This window comes from Triticum urartu, chromosome 5, assembly GCF_003073215.2.
Source record: "Triticum urartu cultivar G1812 chromosome 5, Tu2.1, whole genome shotgun sequence".
Lineage (NCBI taxonomy): Eukaryota > Viridiplantae > Streptophyta > Magnoliopsida > Poales > Poaceae > Triticum > Triticum urartu.
In genome coordinates, this window is record NC_053026.1 from 45,174,392 (window position 1) to 45,196,494 (window position 22,103).

At 48.4% G+C, this 22,103-nt stretch overlaps 4 protein-coding genes across 4 annotated transcripts in view; 1 reads left to right on the top strand and 3 right to left on the bottom strand.

The window, feature by feature from the left end:
• Nucleotides 1-7,200: 7,200 nt before the first annotated feature.
• Nucleotides 7,201-7,871, bottom strand: LOC125555591 (protein WIR1A-like). Its single transcript, XM_048718491.1, has 2 exons — nucleotides 7,653-7,871; nucleotides 7,201-7,515 (listed from the first exon to the last, which is right to left on the bottom strand). Exons 1-2 carry the CDS (start codon nucleotides 7,771-7,773, stop codon nucleotides 7,391-7,393), a joined length of 246 nt encoding a protein of 81 aa, XP_048574448.1. The 5' UTR covers nucleotides 7,774-7,871; the 3' UTR covers nucleotides 7,201-7,390.
• Nucleotides 7,872-10,196: 2,325 nt separating this feature from the next.
• On the bottom strand, nucleotides 10,197-10,864 carry LOC125555592 (protein WIR1B). Its single transcript, XM_048718493.1, has 2 exons — nucleotides 10,628-10,864; nucleotides 10,197-10,506 (listed from the first exon to the last, which is right to left on the bottom strand). Exons 1-2 carry the CDS (start codon nucleotides 10,764-10,766, stop codon nucleotides 10,382-10,384), a joined length of 264 nt encoding a protein of 87 aa, XP_048574450.1. The 5' UTR covers nucleotides 10,767-10,864; the 3' UTR covers nucleotides 10,197-10,381.
• Nucleotides 10,865-13,082: 2,218 nt separating this feature from the next.
• Nucleotides 13,083-22,103, bottom strand: part of LOC125507782 (protein WIR1B-like) — an 11,428-nt gene continuing 2,407 nt past the window's right edge. Inside the window, exons 2-3 of the mRNA XM_048672278.1 lie at nucleotides 21,723-21,742; nucleotides 13,083-13,206 (exon numbers count right to left, since the gene is read on the bottom strand). Of these exons, the coding sequence (XP_048528235.1) occupies nucleotides 13,083-13,206; nucleotides 21,723-21,742 (144 nt within the window). The remainder of the gene's footprint in view (nucleotides 13,207-21,722; nucleotides 21,743-22,103) is intronic.
• On the top strand, nucleotides 17,496-21,621 carry LOC125507780. The gene is made up of 3 exons (XM_048672277.1): nucleotides 17,496-19,196; nucleotides 19,337-19,414; nucleotides 19,812-21,621. The coding sequence occupies exons 1-3, from the start codon at nucleotides 18,121-18,123 to the stop codon at nucleotides 21,373-21,375; spliced, it is 2,718 nt and encodes a 905-aa protein (XP_048528234.1). The 5' UTR covers nucleotides 17,496-18,120; the 3' UTR covers nucleotides 21,376-21,621.

The following is a 22,103-nucleotide window of genomic DNA, read 5'->3' on the forward strand; positions in this document are numbered from 1 at the left end:
GGTCAACATACCATATGTGTCTCCAAAGATGCGCATGTTCTTGTGAATGGCGAGCAAATCACATGGTCCAGATGACAGAAAACGACAACGTCATTAGCGTAGAGGGAGATGTTGGACACAACATGACAAGCAGTCAGGCGATGGAGAACACCATGGGCCGCCGCCTGGGTGATTAGAGAGTTGAGGACGGCGATGGCCAGGGTACAACATCAGCGAGAGGGGTCACCCTGGCGGAGCCCCCGAGCATGGTCAATCATGGGCCCGACATGCCATTGATGAGCACACGAGTAGAAGCCATGGAAAGGAGGATCAAGGTCCATTCACGTGAGCGGTGACCAAATCCGAGATGCGCCAAGGTCTGTGTCAATCGGGGAAGGTTTTCGATGACAAGACCTCGAGGATGTAGTTTCCCTATAAAAAAGCATGTGTGATATAACAACTGTATTAAATATAGTAAAGATATAGAACCCTAAAAGGGATATGGAAGATAAAAAAAGCCAAAAAAAAAGTATCTTTCGTGTATAATCCTGCATAATCTCGAATGTTATCAGTTCCGGTGGGATCTTTAGGAGGGAGGGTTATTTCTAGAAAAAACAAATGGCAGACAAAAAAACATTAGACATTCCATCTTCGAAAACCCACAGACGGAGGTCGGGGAGCAGGAGTACGCTGAGTTCCTGCATACGCCAAAGCGTCAGATCACGAAATTGCATTTCAATTATTTGCGAAAGGATATCAATTGCTAGAACCCTCGAGCACAGGTTGAGGTTTGTCCTCAATGGGAAAATGGAGCACTTTCAAGATGCCTTGATGGTGAAATGGTAGACACGCGAGACTCAAAATCTCATGGAACACTCACTAGATTCTGATAAATAAGGATAACGGCAAAGATAAACTAATTAATTTAATTATCTCTTCCATTCCAGGGACCCGAGAATGCCAATATTAGCATGAATCGTACGGAAATATAACTCGATATTCAAGTTAGATTAGAGAATACCGGTGCCTTTTGATCTACTCTTAGGTATTAAAGCTGGGCCTACTCATTATCAGTGGGATCAGGGATACTTTCAGCAAGAAATATATCTAAGAGTTCAATAAAATTGATTACTAAGGGCACTAAGCGAAACTTTGACTCGTTTGTATAATTTACATACCTTTTTTTGAAATACTGTATTACTCAACTCCCAGAATTCATACAATCAATCATAGAAAGTTCTGCAGCAACTAAAGGCCCTGATCCAATCCAAGTCTGCCCTCTAAAGGAGCAAACTTAGCTAAACTATCTCTAACCTTATTTTGGCTACGATTGATGTGAGTAATACAAGATTCACGGAGAGACAAAATATATCTAATCTCTTTAATGAGCGACGCATAAGTAGAGCTATCCACCTCCTTGGCCTGGATTAGCTTCACTGCAACAAGAGAGTCCATCTCAATGATGATTGGAAGATCACTTCATTGGATAGCCAATGATAGGCCTTCCATACAAGCACACAATTCAGCTTCTATAGAGTCACAACATGAAAATAGTTGTCTGCATGAAGAAAAAAATAATAGCACCCTTCTCATCTCGCAGAACCACACCGGCACCAGCTAAACCATCATTATCATAGGACCCATCAGTGGAAAGTTTTAGCCAACCAGGTTTTGGAGCAATCCACTTGGCTAATACTCGTTATCACATGCAACCTACTGGAATTATTTTCATAAATGATGTTGGATTTTCCCTTATTTGGATCAGCTATGAGATCTGACTTAATGCCAATGAGGGAATCAAGATAGCTCACCAAAAGATGTCTAGAAGCTTCCATAGGCGGTGGTGGATTGTGAAGAACAACCTCGTTCCGAATATGCCATGCCCGCCATAACGTCATTAGAAACATTGATCGTTCAATTTCTGACAGCGGTTCTAGTGCTTGCAAAATCCATTCTTTCCTAGTATTCATCACTGAGAAAATACTTGGTAGAGCCCATACTTCAGCCACTGTATCCCAGAGTATCCCTGATAATGTACAACAGCAAAGAGCATGGAAACTGTCCTCAGTTTCAGTGCTGCAAACAGGCATAAATCAGTTGTTTCCAAGTTCCGAGCATGTTTGTTCCTCCACGTCGGTAATGAATCGGTCGCGACCCGCCATGCGAAGTTGTGTACTGTTGGGGGAACTTCCGACCCCCAGATCATTTGCCAGCAAGAGCGACGACCATTCGGTCTGGAGCTGGAAACAAAAGATGTACTTCTGTGCGCAACATCAAATCCTAACTGATATGCACTCTTGACATACCTTTGTACTGCCTCTGCTTTTAAAAATGTGTTTACAATGTAAAAAAATGTTCAAACATCTTTAAAAGTGTTTTTTCAATATAAAAACATGTTTGCCTAGTTTAAAAAATGTTTCATGCCACTAACCACTAAAAAAATATTCAACATGTATTTGAAAATACGTTTATGTATTCTACAGGGTAGGTAGGCCCCCGCACATGTCCATCATCTCCTCTTTTTTTTCTTTTCTTTTTTGCGAGGATGTCCATCATCTCCTTGCAGGGCAAGAATAAACGAGCAAATACGCTAGTGGATAGAAGAAACTCTTGATTTCAAAAAAGAAAAAGAAAAATCTACAACTGTAACGTACACGTTTGAAGTTTTGAACTCCTTGCCATGCACGTGCAACATACAAGCATCAATGTACAACCGATGACTACATCTCTTGCTCCCCTTTGACGTACGTACGTGAACGAATGATTCATGCATCCAATGAAAACTGGTTCTACAAGAAATTGCCGGCTGGCGACGATGTGCATGCCACCGTCTCTGCACGTACGTACGTACGTAGCGGTGCAAGGCTACACAGTTCTGACAATAAGTACGTACTCAGCTTTCCGTAATTGCTAATTCTGATCGAAGAACTGTCGATCGGTTCTCATGGCGGCGTTCAGCTGGGCCGAACTCCCTCTAGACCTCCTGGACCTTGTCATCGCCAGCCTCCCTGACCCAGCCAACCGCGCCCGCTCCGGCGCCGTGTGCCGTTCATGGCACTCCGCCGTGCAACGCCATGGCCCCCAGGCCGCCCAGCTACCATGGATCGTCTTCTCTGATGGACAAGTCATCACACCCACCGATGGCCGCTCGGAATACCCCACCTCCATTCCCGACGATGCACATTGCTGCGGCTCCTGCAACGAGTGGCTACTTCTCGGCATCTGCCAGCAAAATCCCAAGGAAGGACAAGCTTACCGCCTCAACAACTATTCGCTACATAATATCTTCTCTCTCGAGTACATCCCCCTCACGGAGTTGGACGCGGTCCTCCACCGCACTTACAACATCCGTAAGTTCCAGATGCGGTCCACCGCCCATGACTTCATCGCCGTCACCACCACCGATGAGAGTCATTCGTTCATTGTGATTCTACCAGGAAAGGGTGTGTGGCTACCAGAACCACGAGCAGCTCCATATGTTTATATCATTGACATTGCCTTCTCTGATGGTAAACTCTATGGCATCACCAAGGCAGAGGACCTCATCCCTTTTGATCTAGGACTGGATGTGGATGGAAGGCCCACGGTCACCATTGGACGCCGTGTAATCAGGCAGCCGCCTGATTACTTTGCTTATGATTGGTGGCCTGCAACTGATTCTGATGGGGATTATAGCGACAATGATGATGATCATCATGATCATGATGCAGGGGAGGAGGAGGAGGAGGAAGAAGAGGGCATAGCTGTTGATGTCGCTGCACATGATGAGAACGAGGGTGAGCAGGAGAAGATGGAGGCAGTGGTGGATGTAACAACTACGACAAATAATGAGGTGGTCAATGATTTTGATAACGAGAAGGGGCCTACAATGGCAAATGATGATGATGACGATGATGGCGATGACGTTGATGGTCTAAATAATCTCAATTATCTAAATTGCAGCTCAGATACAGGACTTGATGACGAAATCACTAGCTGGCACTTAGTCCAGTCACGTGGGGACCTGTTTATGGTGAAGCCACGCACGCATATCCTTCCAGACTACTTATTGTCCATTCGATGGGTAGATGTTTTCATGGCCGATTTTGACGCACGCAAATGGGTGCCACTGGCAAATGGGCTCGGCGGTGGCCGAGCACTCTTCATCGGCTATGACTTTTCGAAATTTGTTTCTGCACCTTGTGGAGATGTGAAGGAGGATGCCATTTATTTCATCAAGTCGGGCGAGGTCTTCAATATGAAGACTCGGATGCTAACCCGTCAAGATTCCGCGAGTCTTGCTATTACGGACAACAAGCAATGTGGCTCTTCCCCCCGAGTTGGTGCTTTAACAAAATATATGAACCATGGGTCTATATTTTATTTTATTTTTGTAATTATAGGTTAAATAGATATCGGCAGTTTGTTTGTAGGAGTAAGTATGAAACCTATCTTTAGCTCTCTTTTTCGAAAGTACGTCAATGACGTATCATATTTTTATAGAAGGTAGAAATTTTAGCTCTTTTTTAAGGTCGGACAATATTTGGGTCAGTTGCCAATCATAGTTTGCTTGATTTTCATATAGTTGTGCACACGATTTGTGGACTATATCGAACCTCTTCATTAGTTTTGCTTAGCTCCTTGACCACACTGTTGGATACGTTCTCAGTTTGTGCTTCAATGATAAAGGTGTGTACTACTAACTCAATCCAGACATGTCTAGATTCATGCCGAATTGTCTTTTTTGGGAGGACTGTATTTTTATTTCTTTTGTTCGATAGTGAAATGAAGTGATTGCGAAAAGAAAAACGACACCATTGAATTTGATCTGCAAGACTACTTCGACACGGTGGCGGCCGTCGGTGAGTAAGTCCAAGCGATGGCTATGAGGGGCAACTAGGCGATGACACTGTCTGGCGCGAGACCGCCTGGCGCCCCCACGAGGAACCCGTTTCCAAGAACGGCGAGTGACCGATCCACACACAGCCGGGCCACCACGTCCACCCTCTCGCCACCTCACGCAGAAGTTGCTCCTCAAGGAGTCGCGCGAGGAGGCCGCGCACGAGGACGAGGAGGAGCCTGGCCTTGCTCTTTCCGGTGTCCCCTCGCATGGTCCGGCTAAACCAGCTGATTCCCGCACTCTGAATCGCGTGACCTCCATGCACACACCATCCACTCACCTCGAGCAATAGCCTCCGATCGAGGCGACCCGGGTAATTCCCTCCGGCCAAAAGTGGCGCCAACCTCGAGGATTAAAGCAAATGAGTACAACCTCAGCAGCCTATAGGGGTGTGTGAGTGGTGCGCGCGCGCTTCTGTGTGGAACTTGAGAAAACATTGGAGCGATACAATGACAACAAGTGCTCAAGCACATCAATTCGCCTGACAGTCACCACTGACAGTGTCACTCTTGACCTTCAGGTCGGCATGTCGATAACGACCCTATCACGATTTTTACAGTAGTGTATACTGCAAAGTACCACATTTTTTTTAGCAATATACTTTCTTTTTGAGGAATCATTACTGTAAATTGAACATGTATCATGAGTTGAATTTTGTTTCGATCAGAGATTGCTTTCACCATCATTGTCTGGCTTTACTTCTTATTTTGCGAAATCATTGTCTGGCTTTAACACCAACAGAATTTATAGGTAAGGTATGCATATTGCTAGAGCTAAGGATACACATAGTAGATCATGAGTTGAATCTAGTTTCACTCAAAGCTTTCGGGTACTCTTTGTTACCTGACTTTACCCAAACAGAATTTATTCACTGTCTCCATATTCTGTCAACTGTGTCTGCGAAACCTGGAATCATCAACGCATCTATTTTGGAACTGCTGCCTAGCCAGGGAGGTATGGAGCACAGCGGCAGAATGGAAGGGATGCCGGTCGCTAGAGCTACCAGCGCAAGATCAAAGCTCCACCGCAAACGCTGTCAGAGACATCCTATCAAGAGCAACCGCAAGAGAAAGAAAAGGGGTTAAGACCATGATCATGATGATCACATGGGAAATCCGGTGTGAGCGCAACAACTGTATTTTCAGGCAAAAGCAAGCAAAAGCATCAGATATAACCCAAGCGATTCGACGAAGCATGGAACAATGGCGCTTGGCAGGAGCAAAAGCCCTAGAGAACCTGTTTGGGGATTTTGTTTGTTTTTCTCGAATACACACGAGTGTGCGTATCACATATTATAGAAGGAAAGGGTAGAAACCCTCCACACATGAACTACAATGTTATTTACAGGTAGCCCTCGGCCATCCCACCCGACTACTCCGTTTAAGGACTACTCATTACTCTCCCACAATGCAAGGCCCACCACAAACGCCTCGACTTCCCCTCGTAGTAATCCTGCCTGCTTCCATGCCCCGGCTTCGGTTTCAATGCTCCTGAGCGCCTTGAGCGTGGATGGCGCCTCTCCGTCGAAAACCACTGCATTCCGGTGAGTCAATAGTTCCCATAGGACCAAGATAGATGTCCTAGGCACCTTCCAATGCTATCCAATTTCCTCCTGCCCGATACACCATTCTGGAAGAGACTCCGTCACTGTTGGAGCACGCTCAGGTTGTCCCAAGGCCAGGCACACCTTGCTCCATACCTCCCTAGCAAAGACACATCCGATCATGATGTGGGTGATGGTCTCCTCCTGCTGGCCGCAAAACGGACACGAGCTTTGGTGGGGGAGTCCCCGTCTGGCGAGTCGGTCAGAGGTCCAACACCTATTCCTCATAGCCAGCCAAATGAAGAACTGACGCTGCAGGGGCGCCCGTGATTTCCACGTGAACTCCGCCGTTGGTGCAATCTCAAGTCCCGCGAACTTGACCGCGTATGCCGATCGTGCCGAAAATATGCCATCCTTCTCCCACGCCCAACGTAGCTTGTCCTGTGCATCCTCATGCAGGGCCACGTTCTCCACTCGCTGCCATACGTCCAGGAACTGGCGGAGCATGACGGCCGTAAGCTCAGGCCCAATGTCCGCCGCCCACGAGTGATTTGTGATGCGAGATAGTTGCCTTTGTTTTACTCAGGCCGGCGGCCTGTCACCCATTCTCTTTGTTCTGTTTTCTTGGTTCAAGTCAGCTTGAATCCCCATTGTCAACAACTCTGTTTTACCATATGCTCCCTACCTAAATCAGATGAAGCCAGCAATGCTGGATCTTTCAAAAGAAAATTGATCTATAAATTCCGAGCCAAACTTTCTTCACACAAACTGACCGAGAGTTCACATCAGTTTCCAGATATGCAGCAATATATATCCAGTTTTATTCAGAGTGTAAATACAACAGGAAACAATATTACTGTGTATAAGGTGATGCATGGCAGTAGAATAACTTGCGCTGACACGTCGGAGGCATGCATGCATGCATCTAGGCCGTCGTTCAGTTACATACATCGATCGATCTTTGCATTATTTTTAGGGGAATTCCTTACTTAGGGTTGGCCAGCAGCCGGTGGGTAGCAGCGGTAGTTACGGAAGCACCCACGGCCGGTGTAGGGTTTACCAGCACCACCCGTCGACGGGACAGCAGGGCGGTTAGGGTCGAAAGCACCAGAGCCTGGACGGGAAAAGTGGAAAACCATGAACGTATGTCATTCAGCAGGACATCATATTACTAGCTAATCAATTCGAAATATGACAACGAAATGAAGAACACATTTGAAGGGAATTAAACACAGTCAAGTGTCGACTGACCTGCAGTGGCGTCGCCGGCGGCGGCTCCAAGGCAGACGGAGCTGTTGATGATGACCGCGGCGATGACTACGAAGAGAGCGATCTGCAGGAGCACCGTGGGGCGGCGGCCGGCAGACGCCATGCTGATGATTCGAGTCTGCTAGCTAATGATTCGAGCGAGGCTTTGAGAGCTGGGCAGCTAGCTGTGTACGCCCCGCTGTGATGCTTGCTGGGCGAAGAAGGCCCGTGCGTACGTATTTATAGGCCGTCCGAGAGAGAGAGAGAACAAGCAGCATACTAGTATCTTGGTACTACCAAATTTCTACGGTTAGTCAAGGCTGGTGAGTGCACGACGACTGGCGAGAGAGACCTCGCTCGATCGACGACCCGACGCATGCGGCGACGACGGACGATTAGTCCCTAGGGCCGCGCAGGAAGAGAAGATTCTCCTTCACCATTTTTCTCCGGTTAGTCAACAAGCTAGGCTGCTGGCGACGTCCCTCAACCGCTAGTGTTTCCATCCCCGGGTGGTCCTTGTTTGTTCTCCCTCTGCTTCCTTATGTGTGCACTACACGTTAAATTAGGGCTTTAAGGATTTGTGAGACATGTCATCTTATTTTTTATGACTTTTCTATTGCTACGATTTTCCTACCCTATGAATCAAAGAAGGCCTATAAGAGGCTAAGGCCCAGTTCTTTTGGGCGATTCTCCCTGAATCACCCCCCCCCCCCCCCTTCTTCCAGAATCGCCACTCCAACTTTGAAAGAAAAGGCTTTTTCGTTCTTCTACGTGTGCTTAAACTATTAGACTGACGTCTGACAGGGCCATCATTGAGAGTCAATGCCCCTTTGTTTTGAGAATAAAGTGGATATCATTGTCATTGACAGCTTTGATAAACCCAAGATTTACCCGGATTGACACAGCCTCAACTGTTGTTTGACCCACGAACGCTCATCAAATGCAGGATCAGGCTAGAAAAATTGCACGTCGCAGTGTGGCTCGACGTATGCCGAGTCTAAAAACACGGATACTCACTTTAATCTAAATCGGTCTTACCGGTAAGCCGAGTGCCCGTGAAGTGGATCTCGGCTTATGATCTAAGCCGGTCTAATATAAGCAGAGTGGCATAAGCCGGGTGCAGCACTCGGCTTACAGTGTCAAGGTTTAAATAGTCTTCTCCGAGTAAGTTTCATATTCGTCTTTATTTAATTTTCTTGTAGTGAATCGAGGGGAGAGGATGCCACAGTTGCCGTGACGTCTGATCCACACGCTTGCAGCCATCTAATGGGTAATGCGAGTAAGTATGTTAGCAACCTACCTAGCGAAGGCACTCCACACCTAGAAGGATGCAATGCCAGACCAATAGGTCAAGACGTGAGCGAAGGCCCAACCATGAGTTCAATGGGCCGTAGTGGATCTCCTACATGTTTGGGGCCAATGAAGAATAAGTAGCATAGTGATATAAGCGTGTGAGGGGTTGGTATGTGTGGTTCTATCATGGGTTGGATCGGCACGGCTGGCGGCTTGCAACCTTTATCCTCTTCCTCCCTTGCGGTCTACATGGGATTGACACGGCAACTTGAGGGACCTTGCACTCTCTATCACATTGGTGGAGCAAAACATGTTCGGAAGCAACATCACCAGTAAAAAGGCCATGGCATCCATCACCATGCTAGTTTTCTTCTAACACAATACCGACGCAGACGCTCATACATACGCACATAAGCTCATCCTTAAAAACGCACGCACACACATCCAATCCCTATGAGCACCTTCGAGAGACTGAGCTGGCATTGACTATTAGAGTAATATGTCACATATCGTGACATATCTCATGATCCCCTAAATTGAGGAGAATCGTTATTATTGCGATCTCCCATTTATGGTTAGGATTGTAATATTTGTCTATATATTAGCATGCAATGGAAAAACCCAAGTGTGGAAAATTCCCCTAATCGCTTTCATGGCATTAGAGCCTAGCGATCCTCACGCTTCCGCACCCACCTCCTAGCGCCACCGGCCCCCTTCTTTCCCTAAACGGTTTCATTGACGAAGTCGCCACAGACATGTTCGTAGTCGATGGGAACATCTCTGCCCACTAAACGCACATCACCAAAAGGCCTGAAATAAATCCAGAGAAATGCTAGACCAGGAACGCACATCTACTGGGCTAGGGACTGTCCTCCTAACTATCTAACCGCAGTTTGGTTCGTCTTCACCATCCTAGTTGGTTGGACCATTTGAAATAAGAGAAACACTCGTGTGTTCCAACACAAATCAACACCAGCACCGGTTATCTTCGGCATCATCAAAAGGGAAGCTTGACTTTGGGTTTTGTGGGTGCAAAAGAATAGGGTACTAACATAATACCGAGGAAGTAATGAACCCTTTTGTATTTGAGGTGATGCGTAACAAATTTTGTTATCCTTTTTAATTAATGGATGAGGCAAGCTTATGCCTCTGTTTCGATTATTATTTTTTACTTTTTGCATTGATATATAGCCGTAAATTCCGAACCAAACGTAATATCATCTTCACAAAAATTGACCATGCATTCACACGAAATTTCAGACATGTAACAATCCAGATTTATTCGAGTTTAAGTCGGTACAAGTACATCACGAGAGGGTATTACCGTGTACATAAGGTGGTGCGTGACAGTGTAGATTAACTTGTGTTAACCAGTTACATATATCGATGGATCCTCGCATGCATTATGTCTGGGAGATGGGATCTGCGCCCGGATGTAATTAGGGCTGGCTACCCACTGGTGGTTTACATCCGTAAACTGTGCGGCACCCACGGCCGGTGTAGGGTTGACCGGGACCGCCCGGCGTCGGAACAGCAGGGACGTTAGGGTCGAGAGCACCGGTGCCTGGACGGGAAACCATGGACGTCCGTTATTCAGCACTCAGCAGGTCGAGGTCAGCATGTATAACATGTTAATCAATTACAAAAATGGGAAGGAAATGAACGGACACCGTCCGACGACTGACCTGAGGCGGCGGCGGCGTGGACGGCGGCTCCAAGGCAGACGGAGCTGTTGATGATGACCGCGGCGACGACAACGAAGAGAGCGATATGCACGAGCGCCGTGGGACGACGGCCGGAAGCTCTGCCACCCAGGGACGCCATGCTAGCTGGTGTGTCTCGAGCGAGCTGGCTGTGAGAGCTCTAGCTGCCTGTGTACGTACGTCTGCTATCCTGCTGTGATGCTTGACGATGGAAGAAGGCCCGTGCCTATTTATAGATTGTCCGGCGTCGAGAGAGATATCAATCGTGCGTTCTCGTGTATTTGCGGTGCCGCCGAATTTCTACGGTTAGTCAAGGCCGGTGATCAGTGGTGGCCATGCACAACGACCGCGGAGGAAGAGATCGACGACCGACGATTAGTCACTACGGCCGCGCAGGAAGAGACAGATTCTCTTCTTCATTTTTCTTCGGTTAATCAACAAGGGCCCCATCTCGCTCTTTCTCTGTCCGGCCTACTGCTTACTTTATACGGAGTATCTACACTACATTGACTACAAGTACCCCTGAAAGAAAAATACACACTACAAGTTAATTTAGAGCTCCAAAAGGAAAAGTTTCCTCGCTCGATATGTGTCTGTTTCTTTCTTTCTTATTATAAGGACCTGAATATCCAGCGAATATCAGATTTTTAGGCACCACAAAACAAATAGTTTTTCTGGCAAATTGCGTTCGTTGAGGATGTCAATTTTAGTTGACGGACACAACAAATCCGCCACAATTCACTTTTTACAGGAAATTGCCACGTTTGCAAAACTAAATTTAATATCCTCACACCAATACAAATTACCCTAAAAAACGTTCATATTGCCATTTCAAAAAATCCGACGTTAGATTTTTAATCTTTCGGCACTATTATTAGAGCAACTTCAAACGGACGACCCATTTCATCCGTCCATGTCCGTTTGAGCCGTGGCGGACAAAAACACCGACCCAACGAGGCGACTCAAACCCAAAATGCGTCCGCTTCATGTCTACGCTGACACATTTCAAGCTCAAATTTTGGCCTGAAATACGTCGGTGCGGACACGAAGCAGACGCACTGCGCGTCCCCTCGGTGTCCGCCGCGGCCCCACAAGTCAGCCAGCCAACCACCACATGCGGTAGTATTAAATGCGGCCACCTACCTCGGACCAGTCTGGCAATGTGTGGAAGAGTCGCGTGCCGTCCTTTTTAATGAAAGCATGCGGTGCGCCAAGCCTCATCCACTTCCATCTCTCCCGTCCACATCTGGACACGCTTGCTCCCTCACCAGCGACCAGCAAATCCTAGCAAACGAAACCCTAGCCAGTCAGCCATCAGCCATGGGCTTCTTTAGCGGGAAGGGGAAGGGGGAGTTCAGCTTCGACGCGAGCTCTTCCCCTGTGCAGCCTCCTGTGTCGGCCAGACGTGGCTCACCACCGCGGGAGAGGGAGCGGCTCTACATACCATTCCACCAGTGCAGTGGCACTAGCAGTACCGCCGGCCACTGTAGTATCCGGATATCAACCTGCCACGTGGCTGGCATCTGGACCCGTAGCGGATCCCCATTCCGGCGGTTCCGAGCTCGGCGCGGGCGCACGTCGAGGAGGTTCGCCGGCGTCGTGAGGTCCTTACACCCGAGCAGCGCGTGACGCGTGCATACGTGCCACACTCCCCCAACTGGGAGCGTTGGTTTGCGCTTGAGCACGAGAAGGAGCACCGCCGCGGCGTCCACGTCGACCACGACATTCCGCCACCACCCCTACAAGTGTTGCCAAAGGAGGAGGAGGAGGCGGCGTACCAAGTTGCCCTCAAGGAGGCCCTGCAGCACGCGCTCGAGGTGAGCCGGCTTGAGTAGGACGTCCGTTGGGATGGGCTAGACCAAGCCCTCGCCTTGTCAACGACGGCTCCGTCCACGCCCTGCTTCTCATCCTGCCGGCGCCGCTCGAGCCCAAGGCCAAGCCGGAGCCCGAGCCCACGCCCACACGAAAGCGGTCACCGCAGTCGCCCACCTGGGCCGAGGAGTCGACTGGCGAGTACCACGAGTGGATTAGTGCGCCTCCCATCCACTACGCTACGACCCCGGAGGAGGAGACGGCCCACCTTGAGCGCTGGAAGGCGCATTGGCTCGCCGAGGAGGCGGCCGACTATAAGCGGCAGATGCGTAGGGAGCAGGACAAGGAGGCACTGCGCATTGAGAAGGAGGAGGAGGAGCGTGCCCGCCTCGCTGCATTGCCGCCGCCGTAGCAGACGCCAGAGGAGGCAGCCCTGGCGGCCTATCAAGCCGCATTCGGGTGGGCTAGTCCACCTCCCGTCTTCATCAACCTCACCGGCGGCGACAACGATGATAAGGGCAAGAGCAAGGCACACATACATCTAGGCCGCCGACCATTTACATATATCCATCGATCTTTGCATGCACAGTGTTTGAGAGACGGGGTATGCTGCGCACGGATACAATTAGGGCTGGCTACCCGCCGGTGGTTTACATCCGTAAGCTGTGCGGCACCCACGGCCAGTGTAGGGTTGACCACCAGCACCGCCCGGCGTCGGAACAGCAGGGTGGTTAGGGTCGTTGCTACCGGTTGATGCAATCATAATACAACACCATGGTTAAGTGGTAATCCAGGTGGCAAACGGTTAGAAAAACAGATTTTTGAAATGGTTGTATGATGATTCATTCCATTTGCCTCTTAACAATGATAATAGTGAGCTTAACAATGGTTTGGATGCCATCGAAAAAGAAGTGCAATGTTGTGGACGAATAAGTTAAATATGCCCAGTCCTCCAAATTCAAGTGGCCTGCAGACCAGCGACCATCCCACTAAACATTTTCCACCTGAAGCAGAGCTCTCACCGGAAGTGATGCTTGCCATTGCGATTTGCACCAAAATCAAAGGAAGCGTTTCCGTCATGCACGCATGCATACACCGGAGGGACCCATTCCTTTATTTTCTTTCTCACACCAAAATCAAAATACATCCCATGTGCCTACGTGTTCGTCTCAACCGCCGCCACCACCCAATGAAGGAATCGTCCCTTGCATCCGCTGCTCTCAAGCTACCTGCCTGCTGCAACCTCTTCGGTCGGCGCCAAAAACTCGCCACCGCCGCCGCGATTCCACCCAAGGAATAAGGAATCCTCCAGTGGCATGCGCGGGTTGCAGGTCGCAGCACCTCCGTCGCCCTGCTCTGTCTCTCCGTAACTGAGTTCTCATAGTCTCTTGCGCTGTTATAACATGCACTAGATTTGTGGAGTTAGCTGCGGTGGTAGTTGAGTTAGTGGCAGCACCTGCGAGTGCTTTGTACTGGTATATATGTACTACTGTTGGAATTAATACAAGTGTGGTTCCAATCATCTTGTGATCTCCTTTCTAACAGAGGCGTGCAGCGGTGCCCAGAGCAGCGAACGTACTCAGGGAAAAGAGATGGAGCCGAGCCTTGAGCAGGTTCGTGCGGCGCTCGTGCGGCCCTGAGCAGCGAGCGTGGTTGGCGAAAAGATGAGCTTGTGGCCTTCTGCGGATATGTGGACATGGGCTATCCAGAAGGTCAAGGCCGATTACTACTTCCTCCGTCCGGGTTTATTAGACCCAAAGACCACTTTGATAGGACCAAGGCAGTGCTTAAAAAAAGAGCTTGGAAATTACAGCTGAAATTAGCCAATTAGGAGGCTCTGTTCTAGCTTAAAGTACTCCATAGCAGCTTACATGCGCATGCAAACGCCATAAATAGCCCACGCAAGAAACAAGGTACGGCTGGGGCGGCTTGCAGGCAAAGGCTAGCATGCACTGGCTTGCATGCACGGTTCGTGACTGCACACACGATTAACAAGGCATGGCATGGGAATAGGAAACGATAAAATACTGCAATTGGAGCAGGTTTAGTGTACGCGCCCTTACAATTCTGGACAGGGCTTCCTGGCCAAGAGGCCCTTTAAACCCGGACGGAGGGAGTACCTAGCAAATTAAATTAGCATTTGGGCTGGGGGGGAGGGGGGGGGGGGGGGGGGGGGGGGGGGGGGGGGCACGCCCCCCTCAGCGTTGTACATAGCTCCGCCGTCGCTCTAATGAGGTAGGTCCATCTCATCCAGCTTGTTGCCGGCCCCGATTCCGGGCGGCTGCTCCAAATTTCCACGCATGCTGCCCTCCAACCTCCTCGCTTTCTTCCATCACGCATGCTGCCCTCCATCCTCCTCGCTTTCTTCCACCACGCACGTCTGCATTTCGGTGTAACATGTGTTCTATCGATTGCTATTTACTATTGTTAATTATTGGACGGAAGTGATGCTCGGAATATTTAGTAACTTTCTGTCATACCTTCGGCGTGGCGCCACCAATCCTGTAACTAGCTAGGTCCATATTATACTGTGAGTGCATTACTTATTTCACTGACAAATTTGAGAGGTCTGGATTAACTGAAACTTCTGTTCAAAACTACTCTTCTATTTGCATTTTGCGGTTTTGAGTTTTTTTTGTAGCATCCTATCGAAAATGATTACGATCATACTTTTCTGTTTGTGTTCGGGAAGCCAATTGGAGGATGTTCTGATCATTCTTTCCTCTCCTTTTTCGTGAGTTCTTTCCTGAAGATGAGTGATGCTTCAGCAAATCAATTTTAGGATGCCTTTTTAGGATTTCAACGACTAGGTGTGTCGAGGCTATGAACTTGTACCGTACTATTGAGATGTTCACAAGTTCCATTCCAGCAATGGAACTTTGGATGCTATGTTTTTCTACACAAAAGAAGTTGGTGTCCTCCACGAACGCATTGTCAGATAGACCAGGAACTACAGGATCAAGATCTTGACAAAACATACAGTTCCAAAATGTAAGTAAATAAATCAAATTTCTTTTTTATCAAAGTTGTAGACCTTTTGGTTATAATAAAAAGGATAAAACATCCTAAGCACAAGGTTTACATCTATCACTTATGCTGTTTTTTTCTTCGAAAAGGAGGTTGAGGCCCCTGGCCTCTGCATAAAAAATGATGCACACACCTATTTTTATTAAATTATTCAACAAAGCATAAAAAAAATTACATCGATCAACCCAAAAGCCACCTTCCATTGCGACAGTTGCCCTACCCTACATGCTTTTGTATAGATTTGAGATATGATAATTGAGGTGTCCGGATGTGGATTACATTATTTGAGGGATGGCCGGTCAGCGCGTCCGCGGGCATTTGAAGGGCGGGGTTTGCCAAGTCCTGCTGTAGACGCTCTAACTAACATATTTAGTAGCTTCCGTCAAATGCACTAGCGCCTCACTAGCAGCCTTCTGTCGAACATTAAATCACCTTCTTTTCACCAGCAGCGGCCTTCCGTCATCTGGACAGAGAGAAGATGGATACATGGTGCCTTTTGATTGGCCAGACAAATGTCCGGACTGCTGCAAAGCCCTAATTTTACGAAAAAACAGATCGTCTAGACCGGCCCGCAAGCGAATGCGAGTCTGCATTGGATGACAAACTACGCCCAGACAGCTCAATCCGGATACTTGCGGGAGGTTTGAGGGTCCGCTTTGAAGACGCCCTAAAGTTTCTTCACGACTCGGTCCTATCCGCACTGCAGTTATATCCAATCCTGTAGTCTACATACCGCTGCTACATATATATAGTCTATTCTCCAAAACCGGGTTGACTCGTCTCCTCTCACGTGAGGAAGTTGCAGTACAGAATGGAGTAGCGATCTGACAGATTTTAAGATCACGACGACTCGGCGCGCGAAGTCAAGTCCTTCCACCACTTGTATAATCACATGCAACTCTCCCGTACTTTGCCACTGGACATTGTGTACTACAACAAGTAACAAGAGGGGAGCACACTTGCTTGTAGCCATCAATGGAGCCCGGTCACGGCCAATCGGTATATCGATCTCATTCGATTCGGGAATCCCGGCCACCATCTCTGCACTGCACCCGGCAATGGCGCCGTGGGAGTAGAGCCTCGGCACCTTCCCTCGACGACTTGCCAATCGAGCCGTTATATAATCACACAGACACAACTTATATCAACCTAAACCCTATGGTTGTTTGCCGTTCGCCATTAATTCTCATCACACCACAATTGATAATCCAGAAGAGAGGAGAAGAGGAAGCTAGCACATTATATTTCGACCCAGCATGCAGCCGGCGGCAATGGAGATCGGCCAGCCAGCTGCCCGGCCAGGGCCAGCCATGAGAGTATAGACTGCGGAAGTACCTCCTGCTGCTGGCCACACTGGTGGCCAGCGTCACGTACACCGCAGGCTTCAACCGCCGGGGGTGTCTGGCAGCAGAAGGGCTCCGACGAAGACGGCCAGCGAACTAGATATTTGAGAAGTATCAGTTTCTTATATTTTGGACAACCAATTTCACATATTTGAAATGACCCATTTCGCATATTTTCAAAAACTGGAATAAGCACAATGGCAAAACAAACAGAAATATGTTTCATATATTTGAAAAGTATCATTTTCACATATTTTAGATAATCAATTTCACATATTTGAAATAACTCATTTTCACATATTTTCACAAACTGGAGCGAGCAAAATGGGGAACAACCTGAAATACGTTTCATATATTTGAAAAATACCAGTTTCACATATTTTAGATAATCAATTTCACATATTTGTAATAACCCATTTCAAATATTTTCACAAACTGGAATAAGCAAAATGGGAAACAAACTGAAATACGTTTCATATATTAGAAAAATGCCAGTTCACATAATTCAAAAACTATCATTTAGAAAAATAATTTCAGTCGTTTGAAAACAAGATTTCACGAATTTTCAAATAATTTGAAATAATCAGCTTCACATTGTGTAAGTAACTAGTTTCACATTTTTGGAATAATTAGTTGCGCATATTTCACACTAAAATACGTTTCATATGCATGAAAACCAAATTTCACTCATTTCAAAGAATTGGTTTCACCAAATTCAAAAAAGTTATTCCACTTATTTCAGAAAACATATTTCACTCATTTGGAACGTTGAAATTTAAACATGTTTGAATGTATTCAGGATTGATCTTGTTTTAAAGATCTTGGCCATAGGAGTTCAAATATATATACGATATTTGAAAAACGGAAAGTGGTATTGTCCTAAAGGTCTTGGCGGCAGAAATTCACAAATGTAAGAAAAAACATGGACTTTGTGTGGGGATAAATCACAGGCCGCATGCTACTCTCTCTCTCTCTCCTCCTGACAAAAAATGGAGCTATACAAGACAAGCTGAGTTGACATAATGAGAGAGATAAAAAAAGCCTGAGAGAATACACGTGAGAAGTAGCAGTGTACACACGTATCTAGACGCAGACGAGCCGCGGATGCTCCACCACCGGTAGATACTGGAACCAGTAAAAAAGAAGTTTGCGACCTTTCCCGACGACTTGTCGAGCCGTTATATAATCACACAACTTATATCAACCTAAACCCTATGGTTGTTTGCCGTTGGCTATTCTCATCACACCACAATAATCCGGAAGAGGAAGCAAGCTAGCTCATTCCGGCCCAGCATGCAGCCGGCGGCAATGGAGACCGGCCAGGGCCAGCCATGGGAGTACAGACTGCGGAAGTACCTCCTGCTGCTGGCCACCCTGGTGGCCAGCATCACGTACACCGCGGGCTTCAACCCACCGGGGGGCGTCTGGCAGCAGAAGGGCTCCGACGAAGACGGCCACCGCGCTGGCGACCACATCATCAACGACACCGACAACCGCCGGCACCTCGCCTTCTTCTATTGCAACGCCACCGCGTTCATCGCGTCCCTCGTAGTCATCGTCCTCATCCTCATCCTCGCCATACGGCACGACAAGGACAAGGACAAGAAGGACGCCGTGTGGGTCGCCTCAGGCTCAGGCGTCGTGCCGCTGCGGCTTGTCATGGTGCTCGACCTGCTCAGCCTCGTGGGCGCCTACACCGCCGGCACCTGCCGAGACAAGGTGTCATCTCTCTACTCAGCCGCGCTGGTGGCCGCCATTTTCATCTACATCGTGCTTCTCAAGCTGCTGGACCTGGACTGGTGGTGGTGCTTTCCAAACGAAAGCAGCAACTCCTTGTCCACCACCTCCGAGCTCCCGTTGCCGCGGGAGGAGATGAAAGCCGAAGAACGGTTCCGCAAGGTCCTGATGCTTCTGGCGACATTCGCGGTGAGCATCACGTATGTCGCCGGGCTGAGCACACCGGGCGGCTTCTGGGACAGCACCGACGGCAGCCACCGGCCGGGCGACGCCATCCTCAAGGATCACCACAGCCTGCGGCTGATGGTGTTCCTGCTCTGCAACACCACAGCGTTCATGGCTTCCCTGTTCATCACCATGCTTCTCATCATCGACGGCAGGAAGCTCCTTGGGAAGACGGCCCGGACTCGCGAGCTCTACACTTGCATCATCGTCGCGCTAGTCAGCCTCGTCGCCGCCTATGCCGCTGGCAGCTGCAGGAAGAATGACACCACCGTCTATGTGGTCAGCCTTGTTGGCGCCGTTCTGGCATTCATCCTACTCCTGGTACTCCATCGTTTCTTCTACGGCAATTCTTGTTCCAGTCCAGAGCAACAATCTGATGAAAATCAGCAGACTAGTGATAATGCCAGGTACTGAACACATACATAACCTCTTCTTGTTTGAGATTATTTTTGACTGCTTCTTTCTTTCTTTCTTTCTTTCTTTCCTTCTCTCTCTGCAACTGAATCGATCTGTTTCTTCTACTCTGCAATGAATCGAATGGATGCAGTGCTTGTACCGGTGTATTCCTTTTTTTCTCAGCCTGGTTGGCGTCGTTCCGGCGGCGGCAGGCTGGTGATAATGCCAGGTATACTTACTAAGCACATACTTCCTCTATTTTTATTTACTCTGCATATTAGGTTTGACTGAAGTCAAACTTCGTAAAGTTTGAGCAAGTTTCTAGAAAAAATATAAATATTTATCATAAAAAATCAAAATGATGTGAAAGTATATTCAATAATGAATCTAATGGTATTGATTTGTTATTGTATATGTTAATATTTTTGTTTATAAACTTTGTCAAGTTTATTACAAAGTTTGACTTTGACCAAAGCTAATATATGGACTAAATAAAAAGGAGGGAGTACTACGTACATATCCTCTTCTTCGTCTATAATTAATTGCTTATAGAGTATTAGACCGCTTCATTCTTTCTTTCTATTCAAGACTTGAACTGAACCGAACTATGTGTCTTTCTCTGCCAGCTGCAGTGCTAGCAGGGAAGCTCTGGACAAGACCCGCTCTCTTGTTCTACTGCTCGCCACTCTTGCCGCCACCATCACCTACTCAGCGGGGTTGGACCCACCGGGTGGACTTTGGCAGGATGGGGACATGGCCGGCAACCCGATTCTTCTCACGGCGGATGCTAGGCGGTACAATGTCTTCTACTACTGCAATTCGGTTTCTTTCGTGGCGTCATTGGTGGTCATCATCCTGGTCCAGGAGGAGATTCTCGTCAAGCACCATGTGCTGGAGGCAACCATGATACTCGACCTGTTTGGCCTCGTCGGCGCGTATGCCGCCGGGAGCTGCAGGAACATGAAGCAATCCATCTATGCCATGGCCTTGGCATTCGCCGTCCTGGGCTACGTGGTGATCCATGTTGTCTTCTTCACGCTGGATCATGAGGAAAAGAAGAATCACGACAATAATGAAGATCCGGTGCTTGAGGATAGGCGCAAACTGCTTGAGGAGAGGCGCAACCAGTTTCTTGACAAGAGGCGCAAACGGTTGTTACTCTTCGCAATCTTGGCCGCGACCATCACCTACCAAGCCGGCCTCACCCCTCCGGGCGGCTTCCTGCTCCAGGACAAGCTCGGAAACCACGCCGGTGACCCGGTCCTCCTGTGCAACGACCAGCGCCGCTACAAAGCCTTCTTCTACTGCAACTCGGTGAGCTTCATGTTGTCCATCGCTCTCATCATCCTCCTGGTGAACCCCACTGTGTATAGACCAGCCATAGAAAGCAATGCGTTGTCTGTTTGTACGGCGGTGGGCTTGTTTTGTTTGATGGGGGCCTACGCCGCCGGAAGCACGCAGGACGATAAGACATCCATCTACATCTTCGTCTTGGTGGCGCTGGTCCTCTTCGTTGCAGCCGGATTGCTAGTAGTATATTTTGTGGGGGAGCGGAGAAGAAATGCCAATCCAGCAGCAGACATGCGGTCCATACTTGAACAGGATGCCGCTAAGGAGGAAGAAGATAGGAAGAAGGAGGAAGAAGAAAGAAAGGAGGTAGAAGAAAAGAAGAAGGATGCAGAAGAAAGGAAGAAGCACGCGAGGCGCAAGTACCTGATGCTGGTAGGCATCTTGGTGGCAAGCGTAGCCTACCAGGCCGGACTGGAACCGCCCGGCGGGATGTGGCAGAGCAGCAGCGACGAGCATGAGGCGGGCAGCCCGGTGATGCAAGATAACATGAGGGGCCGGTACCTCTTCTTCTTCTACAGCAACTCAATTTCTCTTGTGGCTTCCATCGTTGTCATCATCATGCTGCTACCGCATTGGCTGCCCAAGAAGAAAGAAGAATGTGAAGATTGGTCGCTGAGGGTGATGAACAAGACGATCATACTGGATTTGGTTGCTCTCCTAGGGGCCTATGCAGCCGGCTCCTGCAGGGGGTGGAAGACATCTATGTATGTCGTCGCGCTCATCGTTGCCGTGCTGGGCTACTTTGCCATCCATATGAAACTGTCATTATGCCGGCGGAAGAATCCTCGTCGTTATGGGAGCATTGAGAGGCAGAACAGCCAAGGAAATCAGCCAGTCTGACTCATTTATCTGTGTGCCTCCCTGTAGTATAGCCCTACTAATGTGAGGGCAATCCACAAAGTAGTCCAGAATTCAGGGCAATTGCTCATTTGAGCTGTGATCTAATCTGTTTTGCCTCTAATCAGCTTATCTCTGTCCAGTCTCTACCCTGCTTTAGCTCTCCCCCTTTTTAGTGATGTAATAGGGTTACTCCCTAGGCAGGTATGTGTATCATAATAATCCAATGAATATGGCACAATTACCAGATTCTGTGTGCACTCTCTGCCTCGTAATTATATCTCTGTATTTAGGAAAATGAATCCTTTGTTACGACTACTGAAACATGGTATGCCACTTGGTTACGAAATCTCCCTGGTGTCGTGTAAGCCTAAGGTTGATAAGAAAGTAGATACAGAGTGACCACATAACAGTAAATCAATGATGGAGAGGAAACATACATTGAGTCAGGGGCCCTGGATACCTTCGGCTGCAAAATCTCCCTGTTGGGGAAATTCACCGAACACCTGCTGGGCACCTCGATCTGAGCTAGCATTTAGCCGTCGCCGGCCACGGGAAGTAACCATGGATCAATACGCTAGCATCGGAGCTCAGAGGTTGGCGCCACTTTTGGCTGGAGAGAATTCCCCGATCGTGAGTCTGCCTCGATCGAGGCTGTTGCTGGAGGCGAGTGGATGGTGAGCTCATGGAGGTCACGCGATCCAGAGTGCGGGAATCAGCCACGTCGTACA

Coding starts and splice junctions, on each gene's coding strand:
- LOC125555591 (XM_048718491.1), bottom strand. CDS start 7,773: ATGGCGTCTGCCGGCCGCCGCCCCACGGTGCTCCTGCAGATCGCTCTC. Junction 7,516..7,652: donor CGCCGGCGACGCCACTGCAG/GTCAGTCGACAC, acceptor TTTCCCGTCCAG/GCTCTGGTGCTTTCGACCCT.
- LOC125507780 (XM_048672277.1), top strand. CDS start 18,121: ATGCAGCCGGCGGCAATGGAGACCGGCCAGGGCCAGCCATGGGAGTAC. Junction 19,197..19,336: donor CAGACTAGTGATAATGCCAG/GTACTGAACACA, acceptor GAATGGATGCAG/TGCTTGTACCGGTGTATTCC. Junction 19,415..19,811: donor CAGGCTGGTGATAATGCCAG/GTATACTTACTA, acceptor TTTCTCTGCCAG/CTGCAGTGCTAGCAGGGAAG.
- LOC125555592 (XM_048718493.1), bottom strand. CDS start 10,766: ATGGCGTCCCTGGGTGGCAGAGCTTCCGGCCGTCGTCCCACGGCGCTC. Junction 10,507..10,627: donor CCACGCCGCCGCCGCCTCAG/GTCAGTCGTCGG, acceptor TTTCCCGTCCAG/GCACCGGTGCTCTCGACCCT.